The sequence below is a fragment of the Aureobasidium subglaciale genome, assembly GCF_000721755.1.
Source record: "Aureobasidium subglaciale EXF-2481 unplaced genomic scaffold scaffold_11, whole genome shotgun sequence".
NCBI lineage: Eukaryota > Fungi > Ascomycota > Dothideomycetes > Dothideales > Saccotheciaceae > Aureobasidium > Aureobasidium subglaciale.
The window spans coordinates 378,676-405,996 of record NW_013566984.1 but is presented as its reverse complement, the minus strand read 5'-3'; the positions used below and the strand labels follow the sequence as shown (position 1 = coordinate 405,996).

Below are 27,321 nucleotides of genomic sequence, written 5' to 3'. Positions count from 1 at the left end.
TCTTGACCATGATGGCGGTATTGTTGTTGTGGTGTATGTATATGTGGTGGAAGAGGATGATGTAGAAGTGTATGTGCAAGTGATGACGAGAACAGAGGGACGCTGGAAAGGAGACAGATATCACGTAGACCGAGTCGTGTTATCAGCAGGTCAATGTCTATGACTGTTCAGTTGCCCCAGGCACCGCCATCCCGCCATCTCTCATCATCACGGACTTAACAACCACCAATCACCGCGCCATCGCATTCCGCCTGAAACGGCAGGTGTGGAGAAGCTCTGCCATCCTCCACACCTGCCAACTCGCACGCAGCCTCCATTTCGTCACAACCAACTTTCAGACTCTTGCCCGTCCCGCCATCATGACAGGGATCTAAGAATAAGTTCATGCTCTCTGTCAGGTACAAGGATCTCGTTGAGTTCGCACCATGTAGAAAAAGTGCCACACTTCTCACTCAAATTGACCATCGTTTCTCCATCTCCATCTTCCGCTATTTTTGTTGCATCCGCATATCCAGCTTCTTAATCAGGAATCTCCAACCTTAGATAGCCCAACTATCGAAACACACCGCCGCCTAGTAGCACCTTGCACTCTCAAGAGGACACATGTCTCAATCTACCACTCCCGTCAAGCAAGCCAAGCCACCTGCCGCTGCTGGAAGCGAGAAGGACCCCCTCCGTCTGATCGAGAAGTTAGAAGTCAAGACAAAAGCCGTGTATGTTTGTGATCATTCAACGGCTGTTGCATAAAGGGGCAGATCATGCCCAGCTGATGCAGTTCTACAAACAGTAATGCAAACAATGTTGCCAGAGTAGCCAACAGTCACTTGGTTAGTGCGGATGATAAACTGCATCCTTTGTTGAGCCTTAAGAATGGAAGGACACTGGAGAAGTTTCCCGAATCTCCAAAAGCTTTGGCTAAATTGAGTGGTTGTTCTCCCAGACGTACCTGTCCATAAACCTCGCTAATTGGAATTTGTGATAGTCGCTCTTGTGGACGCCATGCTCAGTGCTCTGGAGGCCGATCGCAACGGTAATGAAATGGAGAAGAGAGAAAGGCTGCGTCTGCAGATTGGTCTCAAGCCCAACCCTGCATGAGTGCAAGACTTCACGACTATTAATGTATTGATGGTGTCATCTAGCGTGTAAAGACATTCAGAGCGAGACCACAATACAGAGCAAATCACTCCGAGATCGGGTGGCCAATCAACCGCGCAAGCAGGAACTGAAGCTCAAAGTGATCAACGACAAATGACAAACGAGATATGTTCGGATTGGAATGGAAAAAATCATACCACCTTCGCCTGGTGTCCCAAGTGTGTTCATGCACGCATCCCAGATGTATAACGCCGCTATGCAAAAGGAAACACGAAATCGAAAAGAGACCCCCAGTCCCGGGTCGCATCAGTCGCTATGTCCTGTAAGCTCCATCATTCGTCGTCAAGTTCCTCGCTACCATGTCTGGTCCTCATCAGTTCTGGAGTATGCAGTATGCAGTATGTAGCAGCACCAACTTACCCGAGCAAATTCTTGATGTTGTGCATCTCGTAGTGTTTCTTTCTCATGTTCTCAAACTTCTCGTGCTTCTCTCTCTCCTCCTGGGGAATGTTCTCGGGTGTCTCGCCATGTCTTGCGCCATCAATGTCCATTTGATCCGGGTCGACCATGACTCTTCTCTCCGAATCGCTGTGTCTGCGCTCGAGGGTGTCCTGCTCGGGCTCTCCAAGGTCGAGATCGGGAATATCGACCTCACGGGGCTTCTTCTTGCTGGAACCATCACCTTCAAGCTCCTTTGCCTTGTCCAGTTCGTCCACCATCAGGTCATCAGGGTTGATGTTGGACAACTCTTCATCGTCATCGGGGTCGTAGCGGCCGACGTAAGGAGTCTTGGGCTCGTCAATCTTCATCTTGCCGCCCATCTGGCTCTCGTTGAGGAAGAGATTGCCCTCATCCCACTTCAGTCTCGGCGAGCCATGGTCTGCGTGTTGACTTCCGTCGACACCTGACTGGCGACGTGAGATGCTGCCACGAGGGTTTGACGAGTTGCGACGGCCGCCTGCATTGATTTCTGTGTTCATTTGCACAACCTCTTTCTCGGACATCTCGCGGTTCATTGTAGGGCGGTCAGGGTTACTGGGCGCATTGATCTGGCTGGCGGCGTGTGTGTTCGTTGGCGACGGAGGGTCCTGAGCGGGGTGCTCGCCCATGTAGGAGCTGTTGTTCTTCAGGATACCTATGACAATGGTTAGTCGACTAGACGGCGAGCGCATAAGCAGTGCAGCATACCTTTGGGTCTCTTAGGAACCTCTGAGGAAGAGCTGAAAGCGGTCATGATTGCTGTCGGTAGCGGAATCCGAGAGAGACGGGCAGTTTGGATGCGGAGTATCGGCGGTGCAGGACCTGTTATAGACGGCGGGAGTGCGGAAACCTTACGAGGCAGCAGTCAGGAACGTTGTGTTTATCGAATCGAAGACGAGGCGTGGAAAGTTAGAAAGCGTGACGCAAAAGGGAATAGGGTTATCTGTGCTCTCACTGCATCATGAGGCGCACCCAAAGAAACCAAAGTGCAGGTGGGGGGTTGCCAGCGACCAACGTCATTGCTCGGCTTCGGTTCAGCGCCCATCATGCGTAAACAAATATAGATTCTACTTCCTATCACATGCTGATGGCTACAACATCTACTCCTCACGCGCCGTTCCTTTTCCCGGTCTGCTTTAGCCCGCTATACAACATCATCGTTATCTGCACCCAGCCGTATCGGGCTCTGCTCGCTTGCGACGCCGTTGCCTGCCTGAATCCTGCTTCCTTTCAGAATGCAGCCTCCAGAGTAGAGTCAAGCTAATCAGAGCTCCAAATTTAGTATTCAAGCTTCTCAGATTGGCGCCCAAGCCATTTCGTTCGTGATATGAGGCCAAGTACTCGAATTGAACGGACTTCTGCCATGATGCTGATTCACGAGCCGTCATCATTCGACTGACCACGCAGAGTCATAAAGTCATCTTCCGCTGCCGCGAAACCGCTTCCTCGCCCACCATATCGTTCTCGTAGCACCTTTTCCTTAATTCGTGATCTTCTGACCACAAGCCTATCTCGTCTTTCAAGTGTCTAGAGCCTTGCACCGCCGTTCAAGAAGAACAGGTTTCTTCCCTCTCCCTGAGTACTTGGTCGCACGTACCCGCTCTTGCCAATTGGCTCCTCGGCTCTGCTTGCAAGTCGTTTCAATGTTGTCGCATCTCCATGATTGGCAATGAACCTGTGCCCGGAAATCTTGAGCCTTCCCACAACATGGCCGAGCGAAGGCACGTTCTTGCGGTCAAAGTCGACTGTGTATGTCTGGTACCAGATCAGCTTGCGGACTTCTAGTGTCATAGTGGCAGCTTACCTCGATCATGGCTTCACCCTCGGCGGTCTCGTCAATGACAGGCACCGAATCACTGCTAAGACTAGGAGGTAGAGGATTGCGAGCAGGATAAGATCGACCATCTGCACGTGGTCGCGAAGACAAGCAGAGAACATGCTGATATGTCAGGACGCCGCCATTTGCGAGAACCAGACCACTTGTGCCGTCTCCTGCACGTAATTTCTTTGCCATGATTGTCATTGCCTGATCCAACCGTTAGCTACACGAAAGTCCACGAGCGTGAAGCAAACACTCACATGCATAGAGTAGTTGTTGCCTGCTCCGCCAAAACTCGTCAGACCACCGAGTAAAGTGATTGGTTTCTCAGGCTTCAACATATCCAGGCCAAGATGGAGACAGGCAAGCTTGGGTACGATTGGAAAACAGCTGTAGAAATCAAACATGTCAATATCCTTTTTACCAAGCCCACAAGCTTCGAGCCCGGCGTCCAACGTGCGACTGATAGCAGGACTGGAGTAGAAGTTTGGTCGTTCCCAGAAGTTGTCACTGTCTTGCGTGCCGGCCCCTCCAAGCACGTAGATCCACTTGTCTTGAGCGATACCTAGCTCGCGAGCATACGAGGTGGATGTCAAAACCACTGCTCCAGCCAGATTCACAGTATTGAACGCGTTCATCAGAAGAGGGTCTAGTACACATTAGCGATGCAAACAACATGGTGAGGGTAGCCGCACAAGGGAAACTGATCATGCGGTTTCGACTGGACACACGTCCTATGGTCTCCTCTGTTTCTGCCGTTTTGGGAAAGTTCCACGCCAGAGGCGTCTTGTTGGCAACCTGGGCAAAGCTAGCATAGAGCTTCGCGCTTTCCGTGTTGTTGTCCTCTATAGACTGTCCTCTTTGAGCACGTAGGCCGTTCTCGAAAAGTGGATACACCTGAATAGGTGCTCCGATGGTGTGCTTGGCTCCGATCCCTTTGGCCATTTCGCTTGTCGAAGGCGCGAATACTTGAGTGACGGGTGTGTCGACCGGAGTCCAGTTTGGCGGAGGCATTACGCCCGCCTTCGCACATGCAGCGAGCGATGCCAGAGCCTCTCCTCCTGTCACTACTGCCAACCTTGTTTCTCCGTTTGCAATTCTACGAGCTGCTTCATCGACCAGTTTGGCAGGCTGAGTACCTGCATGTGGAGAGCAGAAGGTGTGACTTGGTTTAGTGCCCAATTTCTCAGCAAGTAAAGCAGGAAGATCGGGATATGGCCAGGTCCAGGTACGGATAACATCTATGCTGTCGATTTTGGTCTTGAGGTTTGCTATGGCTTGCGACGAGAGACCAGTGTCCTGTAATGCAATAGATATAGCATTGAGCATCAACTCGAGTGGTTCCGCGGCATGATGAACTGCTAGATTACGGTTGATGATATCGCCCACACCGATCAGGATCGGAGTCTCCGCCATGGTCTACTGCTTGGTAAATTGAAGGACTTTGAGCAGGTGGTAGAGTCGATGGGATTGTGAGAAAAAGACAGACCGAGTGTCCTGGCTATGCACTTGCAGTGAATGTATACTATGCGAATGAAAGCAATCTCAAGTACGAGTGTCTGAGGGATGATTCAGTTGATGGATGAAAGATGGTCGGGGCCAGGAGCGGAGAGGCAGGATGCCGAGGTCTAGAGCTTCAATAATGGCTGGTCGAGAAAGTGTCACAGCATTCCAAGGCCGATCAACACCATACGATCTTACATAGAGAAGAAGTTGATTCTAGGTAGGGTCAAAAGTTCTCCTAGGATTCGGGTTGATTTATATGGTCCATGGAGAAAATGAGATGGACTTTGTGACGGCGACGTTAAGATGGACAATCCGGCCCATCGACCACAGTGGTCTCCCATCTCGATATGACATGCCAATGGTAACTCTGCGCAGTTTTTCATATGAAGCGTCTTCAAGTCAAAGTGTCTCTCCATTAACGAAACAAAATCGTGTATGTGATCGGACAGCTCGGGGGAGAGTTGCGGGCTGTAATGAACGGCAAATGCCGGGGTACAAGGCATCGCGATCATGCGTCGAAGGTGGGAAAAAAGTGGTGGAAGCATTGGACCTTGATCATATCAACAATCGCAGCCATGATGATGCCGAGTAGAGGACTGGCGGGCGCTGTCCGTCAAGGCGCCCGTCTCAATCGCAGATTTGTAGGTTGGAAACATGCAATGAGACGACGATTTGGACTTACACTGTATAGATGTCAAGTCCGGCAAGACCATTGTCTGCACTCAACTCGCGCTCAACAGGCCGCATCTTCCAAGGATCTGTCATCTCGCTCGCCGCACATGCCCGTCTTGCCTCGACATCAGCACCCGCTGCTACCCCTGCCGTCTCGCCCGCCACGACGGCTACTCCTCCTCCTCCTCTTCCTACCTCTGCTACCGACGCACTCGCAACCGACAGCAACCCTTTCGACATCAGCGGTGCCACGGACTTTACAAACATCCCCGAACAACTCGGCTTCCTGAAAGAGATGGGTCTTGACTACGGATGGGGTCCCACATCGGTCATCGAATGGTCTCTCGAACACGTCCACGTCTTGTCTGGCATGCCCTGGTGGGGTTCCATTGCCGCAACTGCTCTGCTGTACCGTCTGGCCTTGGTGCCCATGTTCATGAAGGCGAGCGAGAACGGTGCCAAGATGCGCGCAATGCAGCCCATCACAAAGCCCATGAACGACAAGATGATGGACGCCATGAGAAACGGCGACAGAGTTACTGCCATGCAATTGCGCCAGGAGCTCATGCGGATCAACAAGGCCTCGGGTGTCAGCACTTTCGGTGCGCTTGTCCCTAGTGTTGTCCAGGGTGTCTTTGGTTTCTGTGCTTTCCGTCTGCTGCGTGCCATGGCCAACCTCCCCGTGCCTGGTCTCGAGACTGGTGGTTTCCTCTGGGTCACCGATCTCACTCAAACAGACCCCTACTTCCTTCTTCCTGTCATCATGGGCGGTACTCTTCACATGGTCCTGCGCATGGGCGGCGAGACCGGTGCTCCCATGTCTGAAGGCATGAAGCCTTTCTTGCTCTACGTTTTCCCCGGTATTGTCTTCATCACCACTGCCTGGCTCCCCGCTGCTCTCAACGTCTGGCTCTGTACCACCGGTCTCATGGGTGTCGCTCAGGTCCACCTCTTCAAGCGCCCTGAGCTACGTCGCTTCTTCGGCCTGACCCCCATGGTCGACCCTGCACAAGCACAGCGCGATGCCGTTGCCGCTGGTCTCGTCAAGGAAGAAACAAAGACAATCGACGTCAAGGCAAAATCATACCCCACCGTCCAAAGACCTGTCTACCAAGCACCCAACGTAAAGTTTTCCGCCAACTCTTCATCTCCCAAGCAAAACGCCTCCTCAGCATCAGCCGCTACCGCCATGCAAGCCCCCCAAAGCCCCTTCGATAGCGTCAAGGGCAAGAGCTTCGGCGTCTTCAACAAACTTGGCGAGCAATGGGAGACCACAAAGAAGAGCTTGAACGACGCTGCCATCAGAATGAGGGGAGCCGCCAACAAGCCCCAGAGCAAGACTCGCTCCGCTGAATTCATGAAGGCAGCAGAAGAATACGAGCGCAAGTGGCAAAAGTTCAACAAGAAGTCAGAATAAGCCATTACAATTGTAAATATACGACAAAGAACCTTCTCGAGCACTTTTTATGGCGCAAATTATCGGACAAATGGGACAGGCTATTGATGGGTGTTTTTCTACTGCTGTAAAATTGTAAAAATAGGTCTTGGATCCAAATCTTCATTCCATCATTGACACTTTCATCGAAGAATTGTGCTTGATTATGAGAAAGAAAGTGTACCAGTGTTATCATTCTGGTCCAACGACAGGTCGGTCGCTACAGGATTATTGTCATTGTTCCGCACGTCCGGGAGAAGCAGCATGGCTGATATGAAGGCTCAAAATGAAGGTATTGGAGTAGAATCAAGAAACCAAGACCCCGGTCGAACGAAAAGGCCCAAGCAAGAAAGATCGTTTATAAACCGCCGATGCGGAACAGCAGAAGCAGAATACCATCGCCATCATTGTTCATCATGTCGTTTCAATCAGCCCCATAACGCATCCTTGCCGCGACCACTGCCGTGAACCAAAGGAGGAGTCAAGATCTTGTGACTCCATGCCTCTTCGCCATCGATAAACAGGCGATACTTCAGCTCAGATTGGTCAGAAGTGGGCGGTGTGCTGATGCTCAGAGCGCCGAACTTCGAATTGCCGTCGGGCATGTACCTGCTGCCGGTTAGCCATGGTCTACCCAAAGGATGAAGGGCAAGTACTTACTTAACACACACGTCGTCGTTGTCGGTCTGCTTGTAAGTACGAACGGGAAGATAGAACATGCTCAGCGGACTGACGCTGAACTCGTGGACCGTTGCGCTGATGGGCCATTTCTTCGTTCTGAGTCTGCCGTTCGTGGTATCAAGACCAGTGACCTTATCGTCGGTGGGTGGAGGGAACGAGGTGGCGGCAAACTCATGTCTGTCGCCACTTAAGACAACAACGCCAACTCCGCCACGAAGACCGACGTCCCACATGGCTTCCAGGATGATCTGTCTCTCGCCAAGGTATCCGCCCCAGGTGTCCTCGCTTCCAAAGCGCCAGTTCTTCGTGAATGGGATGCTTGAAATCACGACCTTCCATCTGACGCCGGAGGGTACAGGGGCAGCAAGCCAACCAAGGAGATCCTGAAGTTGTTCGTCACCAAGCATGCTCTTCTTGTAGCCGGTTTCGGCTTGGGTGCCATTGTAGGATCCATCTGTACCATCAAAGGGTTGGCGGTAACGGCGAGTATCGATCATGAAGAATGCCGCAGGTCCCTGGTTGAAGCTGAAGTATGTCGCACCAGGACGTACTGGGTCTGGGTTGACAGCAGCTTGGTAGTGGTGCCATGGGTCTACAGCAGCTTCGTACACTCCAGTAGTGTTCTTGTCCCAATCGTTGGCAATCTCGTGGTCGTCCAGAACGTGAATCCAGGGAAGCTTAGCCTCTGAACTCACAGACTCCCACTGAGGTGAAGAGTAGACTTGACGGTACTCTCTACGGTAACTCTCGATGTCAGTACCAAGTCTCTTAGGCACGTCGGCGTAGATGAAGTCTCCGAGGAAGATCATGAAATGAGCCTTCAACGACGGCAATAACTTGGCCAGATGCTTGAAGCCTGGGATATCGAGAGGGTGATGCAGAGGGTTGTAAGGGAACCTGGGCTTGATGCAGGATGAGTGCAAGAAGGTGAAGACATCATTGTTGCGGGGAGCAGTGCGGCCAACTCTGGGAGCAGTGACGAAGAAGCCGGTGTGGTTGTTGGATGCGGTGTATTGGTACGTAGTGTCGGGTTTGAGCCCGGTCAAATGAAAGACGCCTGTGTAGTCTGTGCTCTCGTCGACGTTGATGGCATTGTGAGGATGTTTCCAGCTTGCGTCGTGGTCACGGAAGCCATCGTCAGGGGAAGCACCTGCATATCTGTAGCTCAAGCGAAGGGGATGTTCAGAGGTACGAGGCTCTCTGATCAAGAGCTTAGCGCCATGCTCATCTACGTGACCAACGCGAACGAAGGACAGGTTGTGGGAGGGATGGAAGAGTGGGGCGCGGTACACCATGTCAGCAACCATGGCCAGTAGAGCGACATTCGTGAGAAATGTCACGGCAGACCAGAAGAGAGAGCTTGGGCTAGGCATTCCGGTGATGAGGCTTCGGGCGATCTTGGGGTCCTTTTCCTCAATAACGATGGTTTCCTGTACCTCAATTTCTTGAAGGGGTTCTTCAGTCTCAGCATCGATCAGAAGTTCATCATCGCTGTCGTCGCGATCGATTGTATCCCTAGTAATGATATCAAGCTCATCTGCCACGACTTCGTATGGGCTTGTGTGGGTGAATTGATAGAAGAATGATGTGGCATATACAGCAAAGGCACTCAGAATGAGTGGAGGTGCGAACTTTTCAAGAGTTAGTAGACGCAATAATTGGAGGTGCAGCACGACGAACATGGCCGGGAATCTGGGAATAGTCAGCAAACAAGCAAGACCAAGCATTGTGGTAAGCGAACCCAGCGTAGGAAGACATAAGTGGCCAGGCGCAAGACTGTCGAAGACAGCACCGTAATTGGACCTGCAATACTGGAGGACATGGTGAACGCGCTTTTCCGTGCGTGTTACGATATGCTACCAGGACGGGAGGATAGCATTCCAAGTTTACTGTCAGTGAAGACAATGGCAAGACGCGTTTGCCAGCTTCGTATCAGCGTCATCGCAGTGATTGCATGTGACAATGCGGAGATGCGCGTTCATGCAAGCTTTCCACACATTGCGAATTGGAGCAGGCAATGCACATCGCTTATGCAAGCGGATATATCTTTATGCAACCAAAGGCCCCTTGCCATCTTGAAACGGAAACTCGATTTGCACTCCAAAGCTTCCTGACCCTCCGTCGCAGCTTCAGGTCAAGCGTTCGAAGGAAGAACCGAGCAGCCATGTCGCTGCCACCTGACCTTGCTTATACCAAAGCTCTGCCAAAGGTGGAGCTCCATGCTCATTTGACAGGCAGCATCAGTAGAAGATGCTTGCACGAGATTTGGAAGCAGAGAGCCTCCAAAGATTCTTCCTTTGGCCTGGAGGATCCATTAACGGCAATCCCCAAGGCGACGGATGGCAACATTGATGTAGTCAGGTAAGTCACTGCGATGGCCGGCCTTCGTGTTGGCGAAGACGGCTAGCCTCAACAGCGTCGCAGTTTCTTCCCCATATTCGACAAGTACATCTATTCCTTGGTCTCGGATGAAGAAAGCATACGATTCGCAACCACTACGGTTCTGGAAGAGTTTCGAGAGGATGGAGTCCGTTACCTAGAGCTCCGTACTACACCTCGCGCCGTACCAGCCGCTAGGATCAGCAAGGACGATTACATTGCCATCGTCTTGAAGGCCATGGCGGACTTCAGAATGTCGAATGACAGCTTGCACGTAAAGCTCATACTGTCTATCGACCGCAAGAACACGCTTGATGAAGCCTTTGAGGTTGTACAACTGGCACTCAAATATCGTCGCCTGGGAGTCGTCGGTGTAGACCTTTGTGGCAACCCAGCCCGCAGGCCGATCTCCCACCTGAAGCCCGCCTTTATCGAAGCCAATACTCAAGGTCTTGCCATCACACTACACTTTGCAGAGATTGCTCAGCCGGATTCTGACGAGCTAGAAGAGTTGCTAGCATGGAACCCGCAGCGCATCGGGCATGTAATTCATGTCCCCAAGGAGCTAAGGAAGTCTATTGGAGACCAAAGGCTCGGACTGGAATTATGTCTGAGCTGCAATGTGCTAGCCAACTTGAGCGAAGGGGGATATGCATCCCATCATTTCGGTGAGTGGTGGAGCGCTGGGGCGCCCATCGCTTTGTCTACTGACGATGTCGGCATTTTTGAGTCGAGTTTGAGTAGCGAGTATTTGCTGGCTGCACATCACTTCAACCTCGATCGTAAGCAGCTTCTGGAACTCAGTAGAAGTGCGTGTGCCACCATATTCGGTGATGCGGATGAGGTGAAAAGGTTATCCAATCTCCTAGACGGGTTCTGCGTGTTGGCATGAACCACCGACTTCAAACTGCTGATATTTGGGTCTCGGTATACACGTCGGTCAAATTCCGAATTACCGTGCGTCGCGGGCTAATGTCAAAGTCAGTAACAGTGGCAAGCTGGCAATGACTCCAAAGACATTCTTTGAGTGTCTACAGTCCTAGGTTGTCTCACTGCCACATTCTTCCATACATAAGCTATCCAACTCGTCACCTTCTGAGAACGCCAATTACTCAACCAATCGAGGTATCACTCTCACACTAAACCCTTCACCATCCCATGTGATCGATAGTGTTGCTGCATCCCGCTTCTCTAAAAGTTGATCTTTTATGGCATCAATACCGACTTGTTCACTATCATCGATCAACACCAGTCGGCCACAACCTTCACAGGTCCTGCCAACCATGGAAAACTACGGCGAGAATATCTGGGCAGCCGCCACAGCCAAGTGAGTTTGGAATCTCGACAAGCTTTTCCCGTACTGATGACTGGACAGCGAGATTGCCTCCAACAATCCAGAGACGATCGTGCTTCGCTCTGCGCTTCAAAAAGGCCCTCAATCTTTCAAAGTCAACAAGAACTTGCTCTGTCATCACTCGAAATATTTCGATAGCGCTATCAACGGCCAGTGGAAGGAAGGAGTCGATCGCAAAAAATAATTCGACATCGATCTCCCACAGAACGTGCTCCGTCTCTTCTGCGGATGGGTTGCAAATGGGCGTTTTCTTACGGGCTTCGAGTCCGATGCAATCATGCAGCTCTGGGTCTTTGGCGACTTCATCGATTTGCTGACCCTTAGACGCACCACTATCTCTCATTTGCAGAAGACATCCAAAAGTTTCGAGAGCGGCATCCAAGTTGTCACTTACCAAGCCTTGGACGAGAACAAGATCTGGACTCAATATTCACACTCGGCTCTTCATCAATACGTGTTGGATACATTTGTCTTCCTCTGGAACTATCACATGGATGAAGGGGTTTCTGATGCCACAAACGCCTTCTCAATTCCTTCCAAGTTTTCATACGATCGCGTTGTCGGAATCTCGAAGAACCATCACATCATCAGCAGAGGCGTCGGCATCGGCGATTGTCGCTGCTGTAGCAGCGGATGCCAATATCATGAGCACCCCAATGACAAAGAACGGCTGGCAACTTGCGGAGCTGCTGCGGAAGATTTGCTGCTCAAGTTTGAAGAGGAAGATCACAGTGACGTCGAGGACGAAAACAAAGAAAACGCGGACAAGATGCACGCCATGTCTAGCAACATCGGAGATCCAGACCAGACACTTACTGAGGTCGTGAAACATGGCGAAGCGATGGATGACCAGGAGGCCTTCAAGGAAACCATGAACATCGATGTCGTCGAAGATTAGAACATTGAGTCCGAGCAGAGCGACCAAAGGGAGGCCGGAAGCGATGGTTTCGGAGGCAAGCGCAAGGCGGAGATCGAGGACGAAAGTGTGGCTAAGAAGCCAAAGCAAGAGGCAGGACTTTGAGTACCGGTCTTTGCTTTTAAATTGGAAGAGTAACATGATTACGCCATGGCAATATCGGAAAAGAGCATGTGGCAGCGAGAACGAGTGAGGTTGAGCGAGCAGTACTCGTCCACCAGATAAGCCTACATAATGCATCACAATTTGGATTTGACCGCTATGTTGTTGACAAGTCTCCATGTTCAGCGGGTTCTCTCTAGACCACAATAGGGATCCACGTAGTAATGGGCTCAATTGGGATTTACTCGCTTTAAACCACTGCTTTCATTTTCATTGGGCAATATACCAATTCACCCGAGGCTGCGCATCAATTACTTCCCCGACTCAACGTCCTTCTACATTACACTTAAAGCAAGCCAGCCGCTTTCAGTCACCTCGTCACTCTTACAGCTTTGCGTCACAATAGCCATACAGATCTTTGCATCTACTACCTCTACAATCAGCGACGGTCCTTCAAATATGAAGGAAGAATGGAAGCGCAACATCTGGAGGAGCAAGACTGCAAGGTGAGCGGAATCACGGGTCTCTGGGGCATGTGCCGAGACTAGCGAAGCTCGGATGGTCCAACTCATGTCCCAGGAGAGGAGAATGCCAGCGAACTTCGCCTATCGTTTGCTGCTCACAAAGCTGGCAAATCAGAAGGGTGGCGACACGGTCTGTTTCTGTTGTCAGGACTTATGCAAGTTTCATGGTCACGGAAGTATAGAAGAACAAGAAGCTAGTAGGTTTATACGGCCAAACCGAATGACACCAGCCGACAGTACCTCTAGCTTGCGAATTGGACGGGGAAAAGTGCGGCTCCAGCGAACAAGATGATCTGGCTCTCGACAGCGAATCAGAGTCAGAAGGAGAATCTTACAACAGACTCCAGACATCGGGTTTGAGTTTGACTTGATGATGAGAGGGAAGCCTCAAAGATGGTTTCAGCGGCAGAAAACCAGAAAGAAGTGATATAGCAGCTTCCAGCTTCCGCCATCATACCATCGAGAATACTAGACGCAGAGCAGAGACTGACACTAGTTGAACATGCTGAGATTGTGTATCTGTCGATTCTAGAGACTATAGCCATGACAGAAAAGCGGAAAGAAACATCTGTTTCCAGATCAAGGTGGCTTCCAATGACCACGCGCTGTGCACTGATACAGCTATCCGAGTAACAGAAGTCAGCGTATGGAGAGACTACGCCAGTCCGGGAGTTAACCATGTCTTGGCATTAGTGAACTCCATGGTCGGTGAGGGTGAAACACGAGCTGCAGCGCTTTCACTTGAAGCGCGCGCGTCTGTTTGCACCCCGTTCGCGCACACCACAACACGCTCGTTACACGGCATTTTGTTGTTTGCTCTTTCCTCCCTCGACATCGCACAACACTTGTCGCCATGTCTACGCCACATGGCTGGAATAGTCGTATTTGGACCGAACAGATCTTCCTGGCGTAAGTTCTCGTTGCATCTTGCTTTTTCTCCAAGCCACTACTGATCCATACCAGTCATTTGAACGACCAGCAAATAGTCGAAATCAGAACCAAGGAGCGCATGCCGCAGTCTTTCCGTGTTTCGCGCTCTTTGTTCTCTCATTACTGTCCCAAAGCTCAACTCGCTCGTGCCGGCGGTCCATTCGACTTTGAGACGAGTAATCGTGGCGTTCTTCTTCAGTTTTTCAAGTGGCTACACACTGGAAATATTGCTGCAGATGCCGACTGGTACATGGCGACTGAGTTGTATTTCATTGCGGCCCAAGTCGGCTCGATCGCACTGGCCAGAAGTGCAATGACGCAATTGCAAAAGGCTTGCAGAGAACCCAACAAAACTGACCTGTCTTATTACGGTTATATCGCTGTCGTTGAAGACATGGTCGGCACTGAATCTGCTCTCTTCCGCTACATCGAGGACACTTACTTCAACCACTGGAGTCCGGATAGCGATGCACACGACAATGCCCCAGAGCATGAGAAACCTGGCCTGTTTTTCAAGAAGCTCTATGAGCGCTCGTTCAGAGAGCAAAGAGACACCGAGAACTGCTCATGTCGTCATGATCATTGCAGATATCACGACCACGAGAGTGAAGCGGAGCGCCTTGCGAGTAAGTTCTTCCTTTTCCAGACCGCACTGAGAGTATACTGAGTCTCGATAGCTTGTGGCCATTTGGCTTCTCATACGCTTGTCGTGAACGCTTCAGTCCATGACTCAACAAAGACAGTCGAGCCCGGTCTTCCAATCCGAACTTCTCGTAAGAGCAAGGCAGCTGTGCGCAAATCAATGAACACTCTTCCGATGTCAGAAGACGAAGACTCCCTGCTTCGCGAAACTCGGTTTACCGCCTCGCGTGCTGGTACACCAAGAGTGGACCCTGCCACTGGCTCTTGGCTTAAGGAGAAGTGCAGTGCTCCTGCCGACTTCCCTGACGATTATCATGGATTACTCACGTCACTACCCCAAGTCAAATCAATCAAGGCACCTGACTGGTTGTTGGAGGGTCTGAAGGCAGCTGGCATTGAACAACTTCCAGAGCCGGATCGCATTATCGCTGCCGCCTTGGCCTGAAATGCCGAGGACTATGCGCAAACCAAATGCAGCTTCTTCAACCAGTACAATATCACAGTTCGCAATCGAAATCATTGGCTGAACACTCTCAAATTTGGTGGCCCAAGACAGAGAGAGAGGGCCGGTATGCTATTGGCCATGTGGGAGTGTTTAGGTTGGTTGGAAGGTCCTGAGGTAGTCACCAACAAGGAACTGGACTGTGTCCGAGGTACCGTCACATCGCGGACCCGTCAACGAGCTTCTACGGGCAGCAACACCGCTTGGTCGCAAAAAGAGAAGGATGCTGTTGGCAAAATCATGGGCGAAATTGAGGAAGACCAAGCCTGCGTCAGTCTTGGCTTGCTTGCGCGCTCCAGACTTTGCGCCGAACGACTGAAGACTCAATATGGACACATCCGCACCGACAACGCTGTCCATGCATACTGGTCGACCAGACGAGCGCTCGCTGATCCAGTCGCACCTGAGGGAGTCGATCAGGGGAACCATGTCGTCTCGTCCACCATTGGTGGTCAAATCGCTGACGAGAATAAGAGCGAGAACAACTCCCAACGCAGAGGATTCGGAGTCGCTTGGACCGCGCAGGAAACTAAGGCCATGTTCGATTTCATGAATGCCTTTGACAATGACCCGACTATCAGTATCTTCAGTACTACAAGACGAAACATGCTGTGCAGTGCGCATCTGAAGGCCACCTTTGATACCGACCGCACTGCCGTTGCAATTAACGTTCGGTACAACAGGGCCCGACGCGAAGCAGAAGCAGAAGCTCAAATTCGCGACGCTCTACCCAACACTCACACCGACTATACTGCTCTCCAGCGCGGTCCAGCTACAGTTGTCAAAGGTGCTACTCAACATGAGTTGAAGACCCCTCTTATGCGCAAACAAGTGATCAGCACAACTCCAGCTGGCCACGCAGCCACCGGCAGTCCTGCCGCGAGCAGTAATCACACAGACTCTGCTCACTTGACTGCGATCGACCCTATAACCAAGCGATCAGAGCGCAGGACCGAAGAGGAGCATGACACCATGATCAAGGTGTACAAAGAGATTGAAGCCAGTCCAGCTTTGGTGAATCTGAATGTCCGCGAGCGTGAGAAGTTGTGTAGCGGATCCCTGAAAGCTAGAAACGGAATTGAAAGGTCGGCTCACAGTATCAAAGGACGTATGTCAAGATCCGACCTTACGAAAGACACATCGGCCAAGAGAGCCAGAGACGACAACAACAACGACGACGATCTTGAGCCGTTGATGACTCGTCAAAAGCGCAGACAGGGAAAGTTCAGATTCGTCAACGAGCTGTTCGATGCTGGAGAGGAGTGATGGCCTCTGCCAAGACAAGACTCGGCGTACTTTTGGACGCGAAGGGCGACATGGGCTTGCGAAAACCAGAGAAGCATGTAGATGACCTCTTCTGTAGACCATGTTTTGTCGAATCAAAGTGCGATTCCTCAGTACTAAGTGCAATTGGGATCCTAACACTATCCTGCGAAATATTCACCGTGAGTGTCGACCACGGCAGAGAGGTCGATTGAGGCTTGCATCTTGTTTGAGTCTCGAGAGGTATCCTTTTTGGCCAAGTAGGGACCGGAAGTCTGATGTTTGCTTGGACAGTAAGGCCCGGCTACCAGCCACAAATAAGTCAGGTAAAAAATATCATGTGTACTTCCAGGAATACTGTGAGAAGACAAGAGACGAAGAGAAGTAGCAAAAGAAGCAAGCACGAAGGGATGAAGAAGAAGCCGCTTGGGCCACATAATTGCGTCAGCACAAGCGGGGAAGAAAAATGCAAAGAAAACAAAGAATTCTTTTTATCTCCCATTTATCTACTTGTTTCTTTGACGCAGTGATAGAAAATCATCAAACACGTTGATCAATCGCAAACAGCTGCTGATTCGCGATTATATCATCTCACTTCTATTCTCCCATATTCTCTGGTGATTTGCTCAAGCAAAATAGCTCACATCACACATCATGAGCGACCACGAAGAGAAGTTGGCTGGAAGTTCGTCTTCGCCAATGAGCAGCGTCGCAATGCAGAGCCCCATCACAGAACACATCGACAACGGCAATAATGAAATCACAGCTGTGTCGCGCACGCCACCTCAATCGGCCAACAAACGCAGCAGAGGTCGTCCACGCAAATACCACACCGATGCTGAGCGTGAAGAAGCGAAACGCCGGTATCGCGAAAACCACAAGACCAAAGCTGCATCTGGAGGTGGGGTGAGCGGAGGTGCAATTCCTGGAAACTACACAGCTTTTGTTCCTGCTCAACCTGTACCCAGACAACAAGATGTTGATGATTTGTGGGAGGCTGTGAGGGGATTGCAGGCAGAAGTTGCGGGTTTGAAGATGCAGCTTGCGCAGAGGGATGCGGCTGCAGCTGCCGCTTTACCGCCGCAGAAGCGCAGGAAGGTGTGAGCACAGAGATGAGTGAGACGTTTCACGATTATCACGACATCGACAGCAGAGTAAGTGTAACCATCTTGAGTCTATTCGGAAGGCCTAGGCTGACAGAGACAGTTCTATGTATGCTAACGAGCGGACGATCCAATGTGGCAGGACAGGCTACAGAACCTGCTAATCCATCCTCCACGACTCGCTATCTTTTATGCACCTGCCAGCTATATTCTTCTTTGCCAACATACACGACAATCGCCAAATTCCTGATCAAATTTGCTTCCGAAGCATCGTGGCCTACTTTGGCGGCTGGTATGCTGCATTTGCTTCTGGTGTAATAATACTTTCCAGCATTTTCCTCGTAGTTCAAGCTTTCCACAATTTCCTGATGGGATGAGATTACATGGCATGGGACGGATCGCTGAAAAGTACTCTAGCCGTGGAAGTTGACGATTGACTTCATTCGCTTCCTATCGGCCAGCCCCTCAATTCTACCGCAGTGCGATATAGGTCACGCTCCGCCATGGTTTTCGAGAGATTGACATGATCTTGCCAAAAAAACGAAACACACGTAAAGAGCTGAATTGCGCAAACGAGTTTCTATACATTGCTTTGGGTCCTGCCCATCAGGTCAGCGATATTTTATGTACAAACTAAGAAACCAGAAATATGTTCATCGATCTTCATGCCACTTGTCATGATACAAATGAGAAAGTTTCTAGCACTTTTGCGACGATGCGAGACTCTTAAGGACAGACTGATAGTGTTGACCAGTTGCGGTGAGCTGTGGTGGCCATGAGCTGGTCATTAGGTTCCAAACGCCAGGAACGCCTTCTCCATTGTTGGCTCCGTAAGCAAGGACCATGTCGTTACCCTCGAAGTATTTGACCATACCGTCAATGAAAGCATTGACAGTGGCTTGGTCACCACAAGAGCTCCAGTTCTGGTCGTTCACGCAGGTGAATTCGCTGACCCAGACGGGCTTGCCAAACTTCTGAACGTAATACTCGACTACCTTGATGCCTTCAGCAACAGTGGGCTTGTTGACGTGGATGCTAGTGATATCCCAAGTGACGCCTTGAGCGGCGAAGTTGGTCAACCAAGATTGATCCAACTGCGTGCACATGGGTGGTGAGCCGAGAGCGATACCACGGCTCCGAAGAGGCTTGATCAGCTCGTTCCACTTCTGTACGCCGACGTTGACATCGGTGATGTGACTCGAAGAAGGACAGTCGCAGTCAGGCTCGTAGAAACCGAAGAACACATCAGGATGTGTCTCGCCGCTTGTGACATACTCAGTAAAGTTTCCAAGGCGCCACTTGTCGACCGGTCCGTCAGGGTTGTTAGTGAGGCACTGATCACCCTTGCCCCAAAGCATGGGAGCTCCGACCACGGTGTGAGTTGAAGCGTTGATGTTGGGGGCCACAGGCTCGTAATTGCTGTACCAGGAGATGTATGGCACCCATTGCTGGTTGAACAGATCGAGTGTCTCAATACCCGGATATCCGGAAAGTCCTGCCTTGAAAGCGAGACTCATTGTCGATGCAGTCGAAGTCGCGGCCTTGGTGGATACTGTCTGTGTCGAGCTCTTGATCGAAGAAGAACTCTTAGAGACTGGCTTGCTCGAACTGCTGGCGGCTTTGATTGACGACGAGACTTTCATAGAAGACTTCGAACTGGAGTTTACCGAGCTGGTGGAGGCTTTCGAAGAAGACTTGATTGAGGATGCCGTACTTCTTGTCGAAGTCTTCATACTGCTTGATGAAGCCTTCACAGTGGCAGTGCTAGCCTTGCTACTACTGCTGCTATGGAGAGCCTGGTGACGCTGAAGTCCGAAACCATGCTCTCCATGTGCAGCTGCAGAACCTAAAGAGGCCAGAGAAAAGGCAGAGAGGAGAATGGTGCTCTTCATCTTGGACAGCGTCAATTGCTAGATGAAGGGTGCGAGCTTCGGCTCAAATGATGGACTGTTCGAAAGAATGGAAGAAAAGGAGATGCAGATGATGATATCGCAACGGACGGAGGAAGAACGATAAAGATATAGACAATCTTGACTGATAGTAACACCATGGAGAAAAACGTCCTTCTCACCTTTACAGAGGTCGACCTGTGTTCTGGTCAAGTCTAACGTTGGATTCCCCAGCTACCGCCTAACGGCGCGTCGCCACTACAACCCGCTGTCTCAGCAAATGTGGCTCGCAAATAGTCAATATTCACACCACGGGTGCGTCCAAGCAATCAAGGTCCCGACATGAGAACTCCAGACACTGTCAGATAAGACGTTCGCTGGACAGAGCTGAGGGGTCGCGAAGATTGTAAGCGCTCTAATATTGAGCTTCTGTATGCAGATCGATGGACTCCTGGTTCTAGCTCCAGTCTCACTGTTGCTCTGGACCTGGTGTGGAATCTTGAGACATCGATAAAGGTACATGGAATAGTGATTCACAGCGGTATGCCATGTGGTGTTATGTGATGCAGTGTCGTTTTCTTGGTTAGCGGTTGAAGAGGTACAACTTAACGAGAGAGATAAGAAAAACGGCTGACGCTTATTTGTGCCTACCGGCCGACGGAATCGATGTCCAGAACCTACGAGGCTCGCTGCAGGTGGCATTGTCAGTGACAGCCATCTGACAGAAGATGGCCTTCACTGGTATGCCTGCATTTACTGAGAGATGCAGAAGAGGTGACAAGGGTCGAAGCTCTCATCGACAATTGCAACGGATGCTCTTTGCGCCCGGTGGGTCTGTGCTTTGCGCAAACGTCATTATCACAAGCCAATGCGTGAATAACCTGCTGCTCGCGCGAACCTCTTCATCTCACCATTCTGGAAAATCGGAGAGAGTCACAAGTCTGTCAAAAATTGAAACCCAATACTTCAAGCGACAACTGTAAACAAGTTCTGTCGCCAACTCTACCGAAACGCAACAGATACGGAAGTACAAAATGGCAGCGTCGATCCCTTCCACTATGAGAGCTTCTCAATGGACCTCCATCCCGAACAGCATCGAGAAGAGTCTCAAGCTCAACAACAATGCACCTCTTCCGAAATCAGCAAAATCACTTGGTAAAGATGATACCCTTGTCAAAGTCCACTATGCCGCTCTCAATCCTGTCGATTACAAGCTCCCTGAAGCACCCATCGTCGGACGTGTTGCCATTTCCAAGCCCGCATCACCATGTATGGACTTTGCTGGTGTTGTTGTGAAGACTTCGCGAAGTGATCTGAAACCTGGCCAGGCTGTCTTCGGCAAGACAGAGCCTCCTCTTTTCGGCGCTATGGCCGAGTATCTGGTGGCAGGACGTCAAGGCACTATCGCTCTCCCTGACGGTGTAAAGCCTGAGGATGCTGCCTGTGTTGGTGTAGCTGGTTTGACCGCATACCAATGCATCGTACCCAACGTCAAGCCTGGTGACAAAATCTTCATCAATGGTGGATCGGGAGGCACTGGGTCTTTCGGCATTCAATTTGCAAAGGCACTTGGCTGTGAAGTCACCACGACTTGCAGTGGACCGAACGTGGAGCTTTGCAAGAGTCTCGGGGCTGACGAAGTCATCGACTACCGAACCCAGAACGTACACGAAACTCTTAAACGTAGCGGTAAGCAATTTGACCATATCGTCGACTTCGTTGGCTCGCCGGAGCTGTACTGGCAAGCTCACGACTTCTCAAAGAAGGGAGCCAAGGTTGTGAACGTGGGAGCTACCATGAGCCTCGACTTCTTCCGTCGCTTGTTGCCCATCTTCATCTTGCCAGGCTTCCTTGGAGGTGGAAAGATGAAGTACGAGTTCTTGACCTGCCGCGCCAAGGAGGACGATTTCAAGCAGATCGCAAAGTGGATGGCTGAGGGCAAAGTCAAGCCAGTTATCGGCGAGATGTTCAGTCTGGAAGAGGTCCCTAAGGCTTTCGAGAAGCTCAAGACGGGTCGTGTTCGTGGCAAGTTGGTTGTCAAGGTTTCGAATCAGTAAGGTGCACAAAAATCGGCGGATGACGATTCTGGGCACGTTGTTATTGGCCTAATCCTACTATGATTCTCTGCTATGACTCGACATCCTGGGTCATTTAATACAGTATTTCAACCACCCCCTGATGTTATACCACCATGGTCGCTTATTCACGGCAGGGCAATACTGAATATTGCTGGCTATCACGAATTGTGATATTTTTCTCGAATGAAAGTGACCGAGTACGCTGATTGGGCAGGCACGATGCTCGCGTCGAGCGGGGCAAGCACAATATCGACCCGCGACGCGGGCTTGCTCTTCCATTCGCGCATTCTCCTTAGGCGGTCGCAAAAAAGGCCGCCCTGGCCGAAATTGAACGTGTTCTTCAATCAAGGAACAAGCATCTGGCTTTATCCCGGAGTATGGTCTCCTGTGTCTGCTTGGTCCGCCCGGCCGCTCTTATGCACACCAGGTCACGCTGCGTTGGCACTTGGACTGGTCATGCACCTCGCTGTTTCTGACGCTTCTGCCATGTCACGGCGGGCCTCTCAAATGCGTTACCAAGAATCTTTCAACAGGAATGCTTGATTTTGGAGTACCTTGATAGGCTGTACGACTGATGCAAGCCACGCCACTTGTCCAGGGCATGAGGGCTCGTGATGCAGGCTCTCGCCCTGGCACCCACACTTCATCCTCCAAAGCTGACGATTCGAGCTGCTCGCTGATGTTCCCGCCCCTCGTTTTTTTGTACCGCAGTGGTCAGCACGTTGACAGAGTTGTGGTCGGTGCTACGAGTCGTGTCTCCACGATTCTATAGACTAACTTCTATCGAATCCTGCTGATCAAGAAGGCTTTTGATCCTTACAATCCCTCTATCTACTTCTCTCGTACGTATGAAGCCTGTCCGGATGTTTTTTCCTACTGCATAACCAATCGGTAGCTTGCATCACTTTTGTACTAATCACAAGCTGCTGTTGAATGAGCTGGCATTGTCCACGATACAACGGCGGCTAATCATACTACAACACAGTGGTGTCGCGTCTTTTTAACAACTGTGATAGTCCTCGTTGTCTACATCACTCTCTGCGTGAAACATTGCGAGATGTCACAATGTTGAGCGGGTTTTCGCTATAACTGCTCCTGATACTCACCCTCAGATTGGTGTTGTAACATAACAGGTCTTCATCATGACGCAAAGAGCAAACTCGACTCCGGCTTCTCTGACCGAGTTGGCTTACCTCAGGCGTCTGCAGAGATACCAACATCGAAAGAGCGACAACATCGAGCATCGCCTGCATTGGTTAGAGACTTCCTGCGAGGCTCGGGATCGTGTTCTCAAAGGCTCAAATGGATTACGACATCAGCTTACTGAAGCGATCCAGTCTGGAGATCGCAACAGGTTTTCATTGCTTTTCAACACTTTTCACACTCTGAACCAAGCATGTGACGAATGGGAGTCACAATCAGCTCCATCGGAGGCATCGAACATCCCTGTCTCGGACCACCGGAGCAGCTCGTTTTTGGAGGACGTGTCGCCTGACACCCGCGACATCTTGATGGCCTTTCTGTCTCGTATTTCCTTTGATCCGACTCTTCTACTTGACCGTCTGTTGGACCTCAAAAATTCCGATTTTGCTTCCCTGTCCAGGCCATACGCTCATAGTCCGTCTAGCCACTTGGGATTTGGTAGCCTCCCCAGGCGAGCAGCGGACGAAGCTGAGAACGAGACCATCGGCAGTTTCCTAGATTTTTCCAGATCTGATGTACTTGGTTTACTCCTTCGGTTGATACCCACCGGTGAGCATCTTCAAAGCGGACCACTTCCAAATGCCTGGGGGCTTATTTGTGCCGGACTTCTGTCGCACCAAAAGCCTGGTAGCGACAAATTTGTCGTGACCGTCTTGAATGCGCACCTGGGACAGTTGGACAAAACGGCCTGTCACTGTCTGGAGAACTGGCTTCTGGACACCCTCAGAGATGGCGATTTCTTATTGTATCAAACTGACAGACAGTCTTTCCGGAACAAAGCTCAAGTACCCTCTGGTCAAACTGGTGACGATACCAAAGCTTTAGAGGAATTCTTCGCCAAAGCCATCGGAAGATTACTCCTAATTCTTAAGGACAACGAGTTAACAAGGGTCATTCCGAACAGTGTCTTGGTGCTGGGGAGATCAATCGTAGCAGAACTCGAGCCTTCATCCCAGCAGCAACAAGCAGCTCCATACTTTCTTTGCACACGATGGCTCTTTGCCTCTTACTTGTCGTCCGTAATTACAAGTCCCGAGGTACGTGGTGTGGTTGATGAGAAATTTGGTCTGAAACTGATAGTGGTCCAGACCTTTGGTCTTTTACTCTCTCATCATATTTCCTCTACCTCCCGTCAACGCATACTCCGCGAACTGGCGCATCGCGCAAGACAAATGATGGAAGGTGTTGCCTATTCATGGTATGTGAAACCTCCCTGGAAAGCCTGTCAGTCTTATGTAGTGCAGGAAACAAACCTCTCCTATTGTACCGAGCATCATCACGAACATCGAGTGTATCGTGGGTCTGTTTCGACCCGTTGTACAGAAACCGAAAAAGTCTTCGGGTCTCCAACAGCCGGACGAGCCAGTACGGAGCCATTTGATTAACCATCGTGCACAGGTGACTGTATGCCCATTGGAAATCATCAACGCAATTCGTGTGCTCTATCCCGAATGTGGAGAGGATCTATATCGCAGCTTCCATACTGTTGGCGGCTCCACTCTAAGATCTTCAGCCTCTTCCATCTCCGGGCTGTCCTTATTCCGGACCGTGTCTCCCTCTGAACCTGTATCCCCACGGAATGGTTTCTGCGAGTCTGTCCCAGAGGTAGGTAGCTCTGAAATACTCCCTAGCTCCGGATCCGCATTAGGAGATCATTGTCGGGACGAATCATGTCGCAGCACGATCGGAGACACCTTCATCCAAGGGTTGAGAGAAGCATGTATCGAGCTATCCGTGTATACAGGACATAGTTCAAATGCCGGGACCCGCGATATCTTCTCCGAGCAATGGACAAGCCTCGAGGCATGTCCCAATCGCAATGCGACTTCTTGGATTCACCATGCAGATTGTCAAATACGCCATACCTCCGAACTTGGGACCGGCATTGACGTTGATCTTTCCACGTTGGACTTTTTGACTACAGGTATCCATACCCTGCTGGATGGCTTCATGTCAGTGTCGACTTCACATGGGGATATCGCTCCTCAGGACAATGACATATCGTTCACAGCATTGATCGACCAGTTCGAAGCCGCCAGGGCCACTTGTTATCATCAAGGAGATTTCGCAAAAGCACATCTTTTCTTCCGATTGGCAAAGACGACCACTTCGCTCTCTCCAGAACTTACTTCACAGGTCACGCAAACTGTTGCGAAGGAGTTTCGTAGGTCTATCGATGATCTTCGTCTCAAGGTCCACAACATGGGCGCTCGCATTGAGAAATTGAATGAGAGGATTGACCTACAAAAGACAGAATTCAAATCCATCTCATACATCCACGATCGACTACGAGAGAAGATGTGGTATACAGCGGACATCCAACAAGCAGGTCATTATGAAGACTTGCGAAAGGTAGCAACAGCTCTACGCGTCATGGCGACTTCGACCCGGCCAAAGTCGGGAAAGAGAAAGCCTCTTCTCAGACACCGAAGTGCATCTAAATCTCTAAACTACAGCGTGCAACTCAAAGCAGAAGCAGCTACGCTCGATCTCATGTCTGCTCCGGTAGATAAGGGAGGCACAAACAAACTCAGCGATGCTCAGATCGAGACAACACTGCGTTGGATGGAATTACACGGCGTGGAGAAAGTTTGCAGAGCGGAAGAGCGTATCCATCGGTTCTGCTCCGAGCTCACCAGATGTCTGGACTGCTTTGTGGGTCAAAGCGTTGTCGACAACCCGATACTTTGGTCGAGTCAGCTATTTCAGAATCAGAAACCGTTGACCGGTCTAGTCAATGATAGAGTCAGTACGCCGAGCTGTGAGCGCAGCGCGTTGGAGCAGTTGCGGTTAATGTACAGTACCAAAGCTTCCAGCGTCTATCACGAGGCTCCATTTTCGCCTCAATGGGGACGTGTCGCCACGCCATCTCGGTCCACAATGGATTCCAATCTTGCAGCGAGAAGCATGAGTCCAAGATCGGTCTCTCACGACTACTTCGGATGTCGAAGTCCCACACTTACCCATAAGTCGTCTGGTACTTTGTGGTCCACTTTTAGTGCAGGACCACAGTCTCCCTCAAGCGCCACAAGTCATCCATCCAGAGCTTTATCACCATTGTCGACAACTCGGCCGTTATCTCGTCATTCTTGCTTGCAACAGAATCAGGCTTCTTTCTTGGCAGAGCTGAGGCAGAATCTGACTAGTCTGCTGCTGAGTGATTTCCACGACCTTTTCCATTCTGGTAGTGAGACAGACAAGGCTATGCGTAAACCACTGACATCCAAGACATCAGCCATTAATGAGCCCGCGGAGGTTATGGAATACGATTACGATACCCCTCAGTCTTCGTTCGACTTCGACCGAGTGTTTTGCAAGCTACTCAGACGCTTCGAGTTGCAAGCAAGTCCTTACACCAAACTCGACGTCCTCTTAGAGCTCCAATCGATGCTCAAAGCCCATCGTGCGGACTTGGGATTGGAAGATCAACTCGGCGCTCCTCCTCCCAACAGCGCTCTACTCTCCTCACGTAGACTGAGCCTGAGGATCGATGCTTCGACTGCTCCACGGTCATCTTCAGGCCATGACAGTACAATATTGAGCTTCCGTCAGCTGTTTCAGAATCCACACATGCGGCCGAAGACGCTTTTCCGCGATTTGCAGTTTATTGCATCGCTTGTTCCTCTCCATGTCCTTGACAGTACACCTCGTGGTCGTGCATTCTGGAATGCCACCATCGCAGCTCTCGATCTGAAGGAAGAGATCTGTCAAGGCATGATCGAGACAGCCGACCAAATCGTCCATCATCACACTTTCAATCGGGGACACTCACGTGTAACTTCCGCTGCTCAAGCCAAACGCGATGCAGCTGCCTTTTCGCCTTCGACACCTCAACCTGGCGACCCATCAGTCGCAGATCTTTGCATGAGTGATGCAGCGACATTACTGCAGCTTACAGCAAAAGAAGGCATTCCTGCAGCGCAACGCGAGCTGGCGACGCTTTATCTCACACATCCGGAGTTGCTGGGAATATGTCTGTCGCCATTTTCTAAAGTCAAGGACGTATTTAAAGATATTGAAAAGGATCGAGAAGCGCTGAGCGAGAGATATGATCCAGTGGCTATGGCTGTTGCGCAGCATTGGATGGAGCTGAGTGCAAGAGGAGGAGATGGACCTGCTGCTAGATACTTGCAGGCCAGGGATGAGTTTGATAGAATACCCTGAAGATATTTGGGTATGCGGTGGTTGTGGTGTCGTACATGGCGTTGTGTTGCTGGTCAACCTCGCCACTGATATGTTTTTTGCAGTCATTGTAAGTCGCTTGCTTCGTAAATTGGTGTGGATGATGACGACGGTGATGGCTAACGTTCTAGGAAACTGCTGTCCGAGAAAGCATCGACACGAGGATAATTAGTCCCTTCGCGGCTTCCTCGCATATGGCTGTATCGACAGCTCCTTCCCTCCAAGCATTCTTATCACCTTTCTTGGCTCTACGACAAATCAAAATCTTAATTCAAAGGTGGCACTTCTTTAGCATTTACAGTTCCAGGCCTTTGATCGTCTTTGTCCTTGATATCAATTTCGTTGTTGAATCCAAATATCATCCAACAACTGAAATGATCCATGCTGCTCTTTTGGTTGTCGTTGCCTCCGGGAGTGCAATTTCTTCATCAGTGTCTCATGTTGTTACCTGGATCTGGATCGCGGCTGCCTAGTTTTACTAGACCCAGACTATGTCCTGGCTCCCTGTAAGCAAGAACAAAAGCGTGAAAGGTGATGATGAAATTAGTTCTGGTAATCTAAGTCTA

The 27,321-nt window shown here is 50.6% G+C and overlaps 16 protein-coding genes across 16 annotated transcripts; 10 read left to right on the top strand and 6 right to left on the bottom strand.

Moving 5' to 3' along the window:
• The first annotated feature begins 234 nt into the window (after positions 1-234).
• On the top strand, positions 235-1,186 carry AUEXF2481DRAFT_233239 (uncharacterized protein). Its single transcript, XM_013488211.1, has 4 exons — positions 235-398; positions 544-713; positions 788-927; positions 983-1,186. The coding sequence occupies exons 2-4, from the start codon at positions 604-606 to the stop codon at positions 1,093-1,095; spliced, it is 363 nt and encodes a 120-aa protein (XP_013343665.1). The 5' UTR covers positions 235-398; positions 544-603; the 3' UTR covers positions 1,096-1,186.
• On the bottom strand, positions 1,041-2,572 carry AUEXF2481DRAFT_40319 (uncharacterized protein). The gene is made up of 3 exons (XM_013488072.1): positions 2,284-2,572; positions 1,516-2,230; positions 1,041-1,458 (listed from the first exon to the last, which is right to left on the bottom strand). Exons 1-3 carry the CDS (start codon positions 2,327-2,329, stop codon positions 1,428-1,430), a joined length of 792 nt encoding a protein of 263 aa, XP_013343526.1. The 5' UTR covers positions 2,330-2,572; the 3' UTR covers positions 1,041-1,427.
• Positions 2,573-3,102: 530 nt separating this feature from the next.
• Positions 3,103-4,810, bottom strand: AUEXF2481DRAFT_5295 (uncharacterized protein; the record flags this gene model as incomplete). Its single annotated transcript, XM_013487947.1, has 4 exons — positions 3,103-3,330; positions 3,380-3,601; positions 3,655-4,043; positions 4,099-4,810. 4 exons carry the CDS (start codon positions 4,808-4,810, stop codon positions 3,103-3,105), a joined length of 1,551 nt encoding a protein of 516 aa, XP_013343401.1.
• A 665-nt stretch (positions 4,811-5,475) lies between these two features.
• AUEXF2481DRAFT_5294 (uncharacterized protein) lies at positions 5,476-6,989 on the top strand (the record flags this gene model as incomplete). Its single annotated transcript, XM_013487946.1, has 2 exons — positions 5,476-5,541; positions 5,592-6,989. 2 exons carry the CDS (start codon positions 5,476-5,478, stop codon positions 6,987-6,989), a joined length of 1,464 nt encoding a protein of 487 aa, XP_013343400.1.
• A 446-nt stretch (positions 6,990-7,435) lies between these two features.
• Positions 7,436-9,510, bottom strand: AUEXF2481DRAFT_5293 (uncharacterized protein; the record flags this gene model as incomplete). Its single annotated transcript, XM_013487945.1, has 4 exons — positions 7,436-7,616; positions 7,668-9,319; positions 9,369-9,380; positions 9,430-9,510. 4 exons carry the CDS (start codon positions 9,508-9,510, stop codon positions 7,436-7,438), a joined length of 1,926 nt encoding a protein of 641 aa, XP_013343399.1.
• A 342-nt stretch (positions 9,511-9,852) lies between these two features.
• Positions 9,853-10,959, top strand: AUEXF2481DRAFT_29772 (uncharacterized protein; the record flags this gene model as incomplete). Its single annotated transcript, XM_013487999.1, has 2 exons — positions 9,853-10,049; positions 10,113-10,959. 2 exons carry the CDS (start codon positions 9,853-9,855, stop codon positions 10,957-10,959), a joined length of 1,044 nt encoding a protein of 347 aa, XP_013343453.1.
• Positions 10,960-11,350: 391 nt separating this feature from the next.
• Positions 11,351-11,605, top strand: AUEXF2481DRAFT_5291 (uncharacterized protein; the record flags this gene model as incomplete). Its single annotated transcript, XM_013487944.1, has 2 exons — positions 11,351-11,394; positions 11,443-11,605. The coding sequence occupies 2 exons, from the start codon at positions 11,351-11,353 to the stop codon at positions 11,603-11,605; spliced, it is 207 nt and encodes a 68-aa protein (XP_013343398.1).
• Positions 11,606-11,865: 260 nt separating this feature from the next.
• Positions 11,866-12,925, bottom strand: AUEXF2481DRAFT_232980 (uncharacterized protein). The gene has a single exon (XM_013488210.1). It carries the CDS (start codon positions 12,617-12,619, stop codon positions 11,966-11,968), a length of 654 nt encoding a protein of 217 aa, XP_013343664.1. The 5' UTR covers positions 12,620-12,925; the 3' UTR covers positions 11,866-11,965.
• Positions 12,926-13,816: 891 nt separating this feature from the next.
• AUEXF2481DRAFT_89104 (uncharacterized protein) lies at positions 13,817-16,669 on the top strand (the record flags this gene model as incomplete). The annotated part of the gene is made up of 4 exons (XM_013488173.1): positions 13,817-13,872; positions 13,927-14,519; positions 14,571-14,901; positions 15,013-16,669. The coding sequence occupies 4 exons, from the start codon at positions 13,817-13,819 to the stop codon at positions 16,301-16,303; spliced, it is 2,271 nt and encodes a 756-aa protein (XP_013343627.1). The 3' UTR covers positions 16,304-16,669.
• Positions 16,670-16,954: 285 nt separating this feature from the next.
• Positions 16,955-17,748, top strand: AUEXF2481DRAFT_29769 (uncharacterized protein; the record flags this gene model as incomplete). The annotated part of the gene is made up of 4 exons (XM_013487998.1): positions 16,955-17,398; positions 17,451-17,454; positions 17,546-17,695; positions 17,735-17,748. The coding sequence occupies 4 exons, from the start codon at positions 16,955-16,957 to the stop codon at positions 17,746-17,748; spliced, it is 612 nt and encodes a 203-aa protein (XP_013343452.1).
• A 353-nt stretch (positions 17,749-18,101) lies between these two features.
• On the bottom strand, positions 18,102-19,295 carry AUEXF2481DRAFT_29768 (glycoside hydrolase family 128 protein; the record flags this gene model as incomplete). The annotated part of the gene is made up of 1 exon (XM_013487997.1): positions 18,102-19,295. One exon carries the CDS (start codon positions 19,293-19,295, stop codon positions 18,102-18,104), a length of 1,194 nt encoding a protein of 397 aa, XP_013343451.1.
• Positions 19,296-19,463: 168 nt separating this feature from the next.
• Positions 19,464-20,044, bottom strand: AUEXF2481DRAFT_40309 (uncharacterized protein). The gene has a single exon (XM_013488071.1). It carries the CDS (start codon positions 19,992-19,994, stop codon positions 19,590-19,592), a length of 405 nt encoding a protein of 134 aa, XP_013343525.1. The 5' UTR covers positions 19,995-20,044; the 3' UTR covers positions 19,464-19,589.
• Positions 20,045-20,326: 282 nt separating this feature from the next.
• AUEXF2481DRAFT_29767 (uncharacterized protein) lies at positions 20,327-21,349 on the top strand (the record flags this gene model as incomplete). The annotated part of the gene is made up of 1 exon (XM_013487996.1): positions 20,327-21,349. One exon carries the CDS (start codon positions 20,327-20,329, stop codon positions 21,347-21,349), a length of 1,023 nt encoding a protein of 340 aa, XP_013343450.1.
• An 863-nt stretch (positions 21,350-22,212) lies between these two features.
• AUEXF2481DRAFT_232721 (uncharacterized protein) lies at positions 22,213-24,240 on the top strand. The gene has a single exon (XM_013488209.1). The coding sequence runs from the start codon at positions 22,513-22,515 to the stop codon at positions 23,956-23,958; it is 1,446 nt and encodes a 481-aa protein (XP_013343663.1). The 5' UTR covers positions 22,213-22,512; the 3' UTR covers positions 23,959-24,240.
• A 1-nt stretch (position 24,241) lies between these two features.
• AUEXF2481DRAFT_232772 (uncharacterized protein) lies at positions 24,242-27,084 on the top strand. The gene is made up of 2 exons (XM_013488208.1): positions 24,242-26,825; positions 26,887-27,084. Exon 1 carries the CDS (start codon positions 24,524-24,526, stop codon positions 26,735-26,737), a length of 2,214 nt encoding a protein of 737 aa, XP_013343662.1. The 5' UTR covers positions 24,242-24,523; the 3' UTR covers positions 26,738-26,825; positions 26,887-27,084.
• Positions 26,844-27,299, top strand: AUEXF2481DRAFT_232719 (uncharacterized protein). Its single transcript, XM_013488207.1, has one exon. The coding sequence runs from the start codon at positions 26,950-26,952 to the stop codon at positions 27,226-27,228; it is 279 nt and encodes a 92-aa protein (XP_013343661.1). The 5' UTR covers positions 26,844-26,949; the 3' UTR covers positions 27,229-27,299.
• Positions 27,300-27,321: the final 22 nt, after the last annotated feature.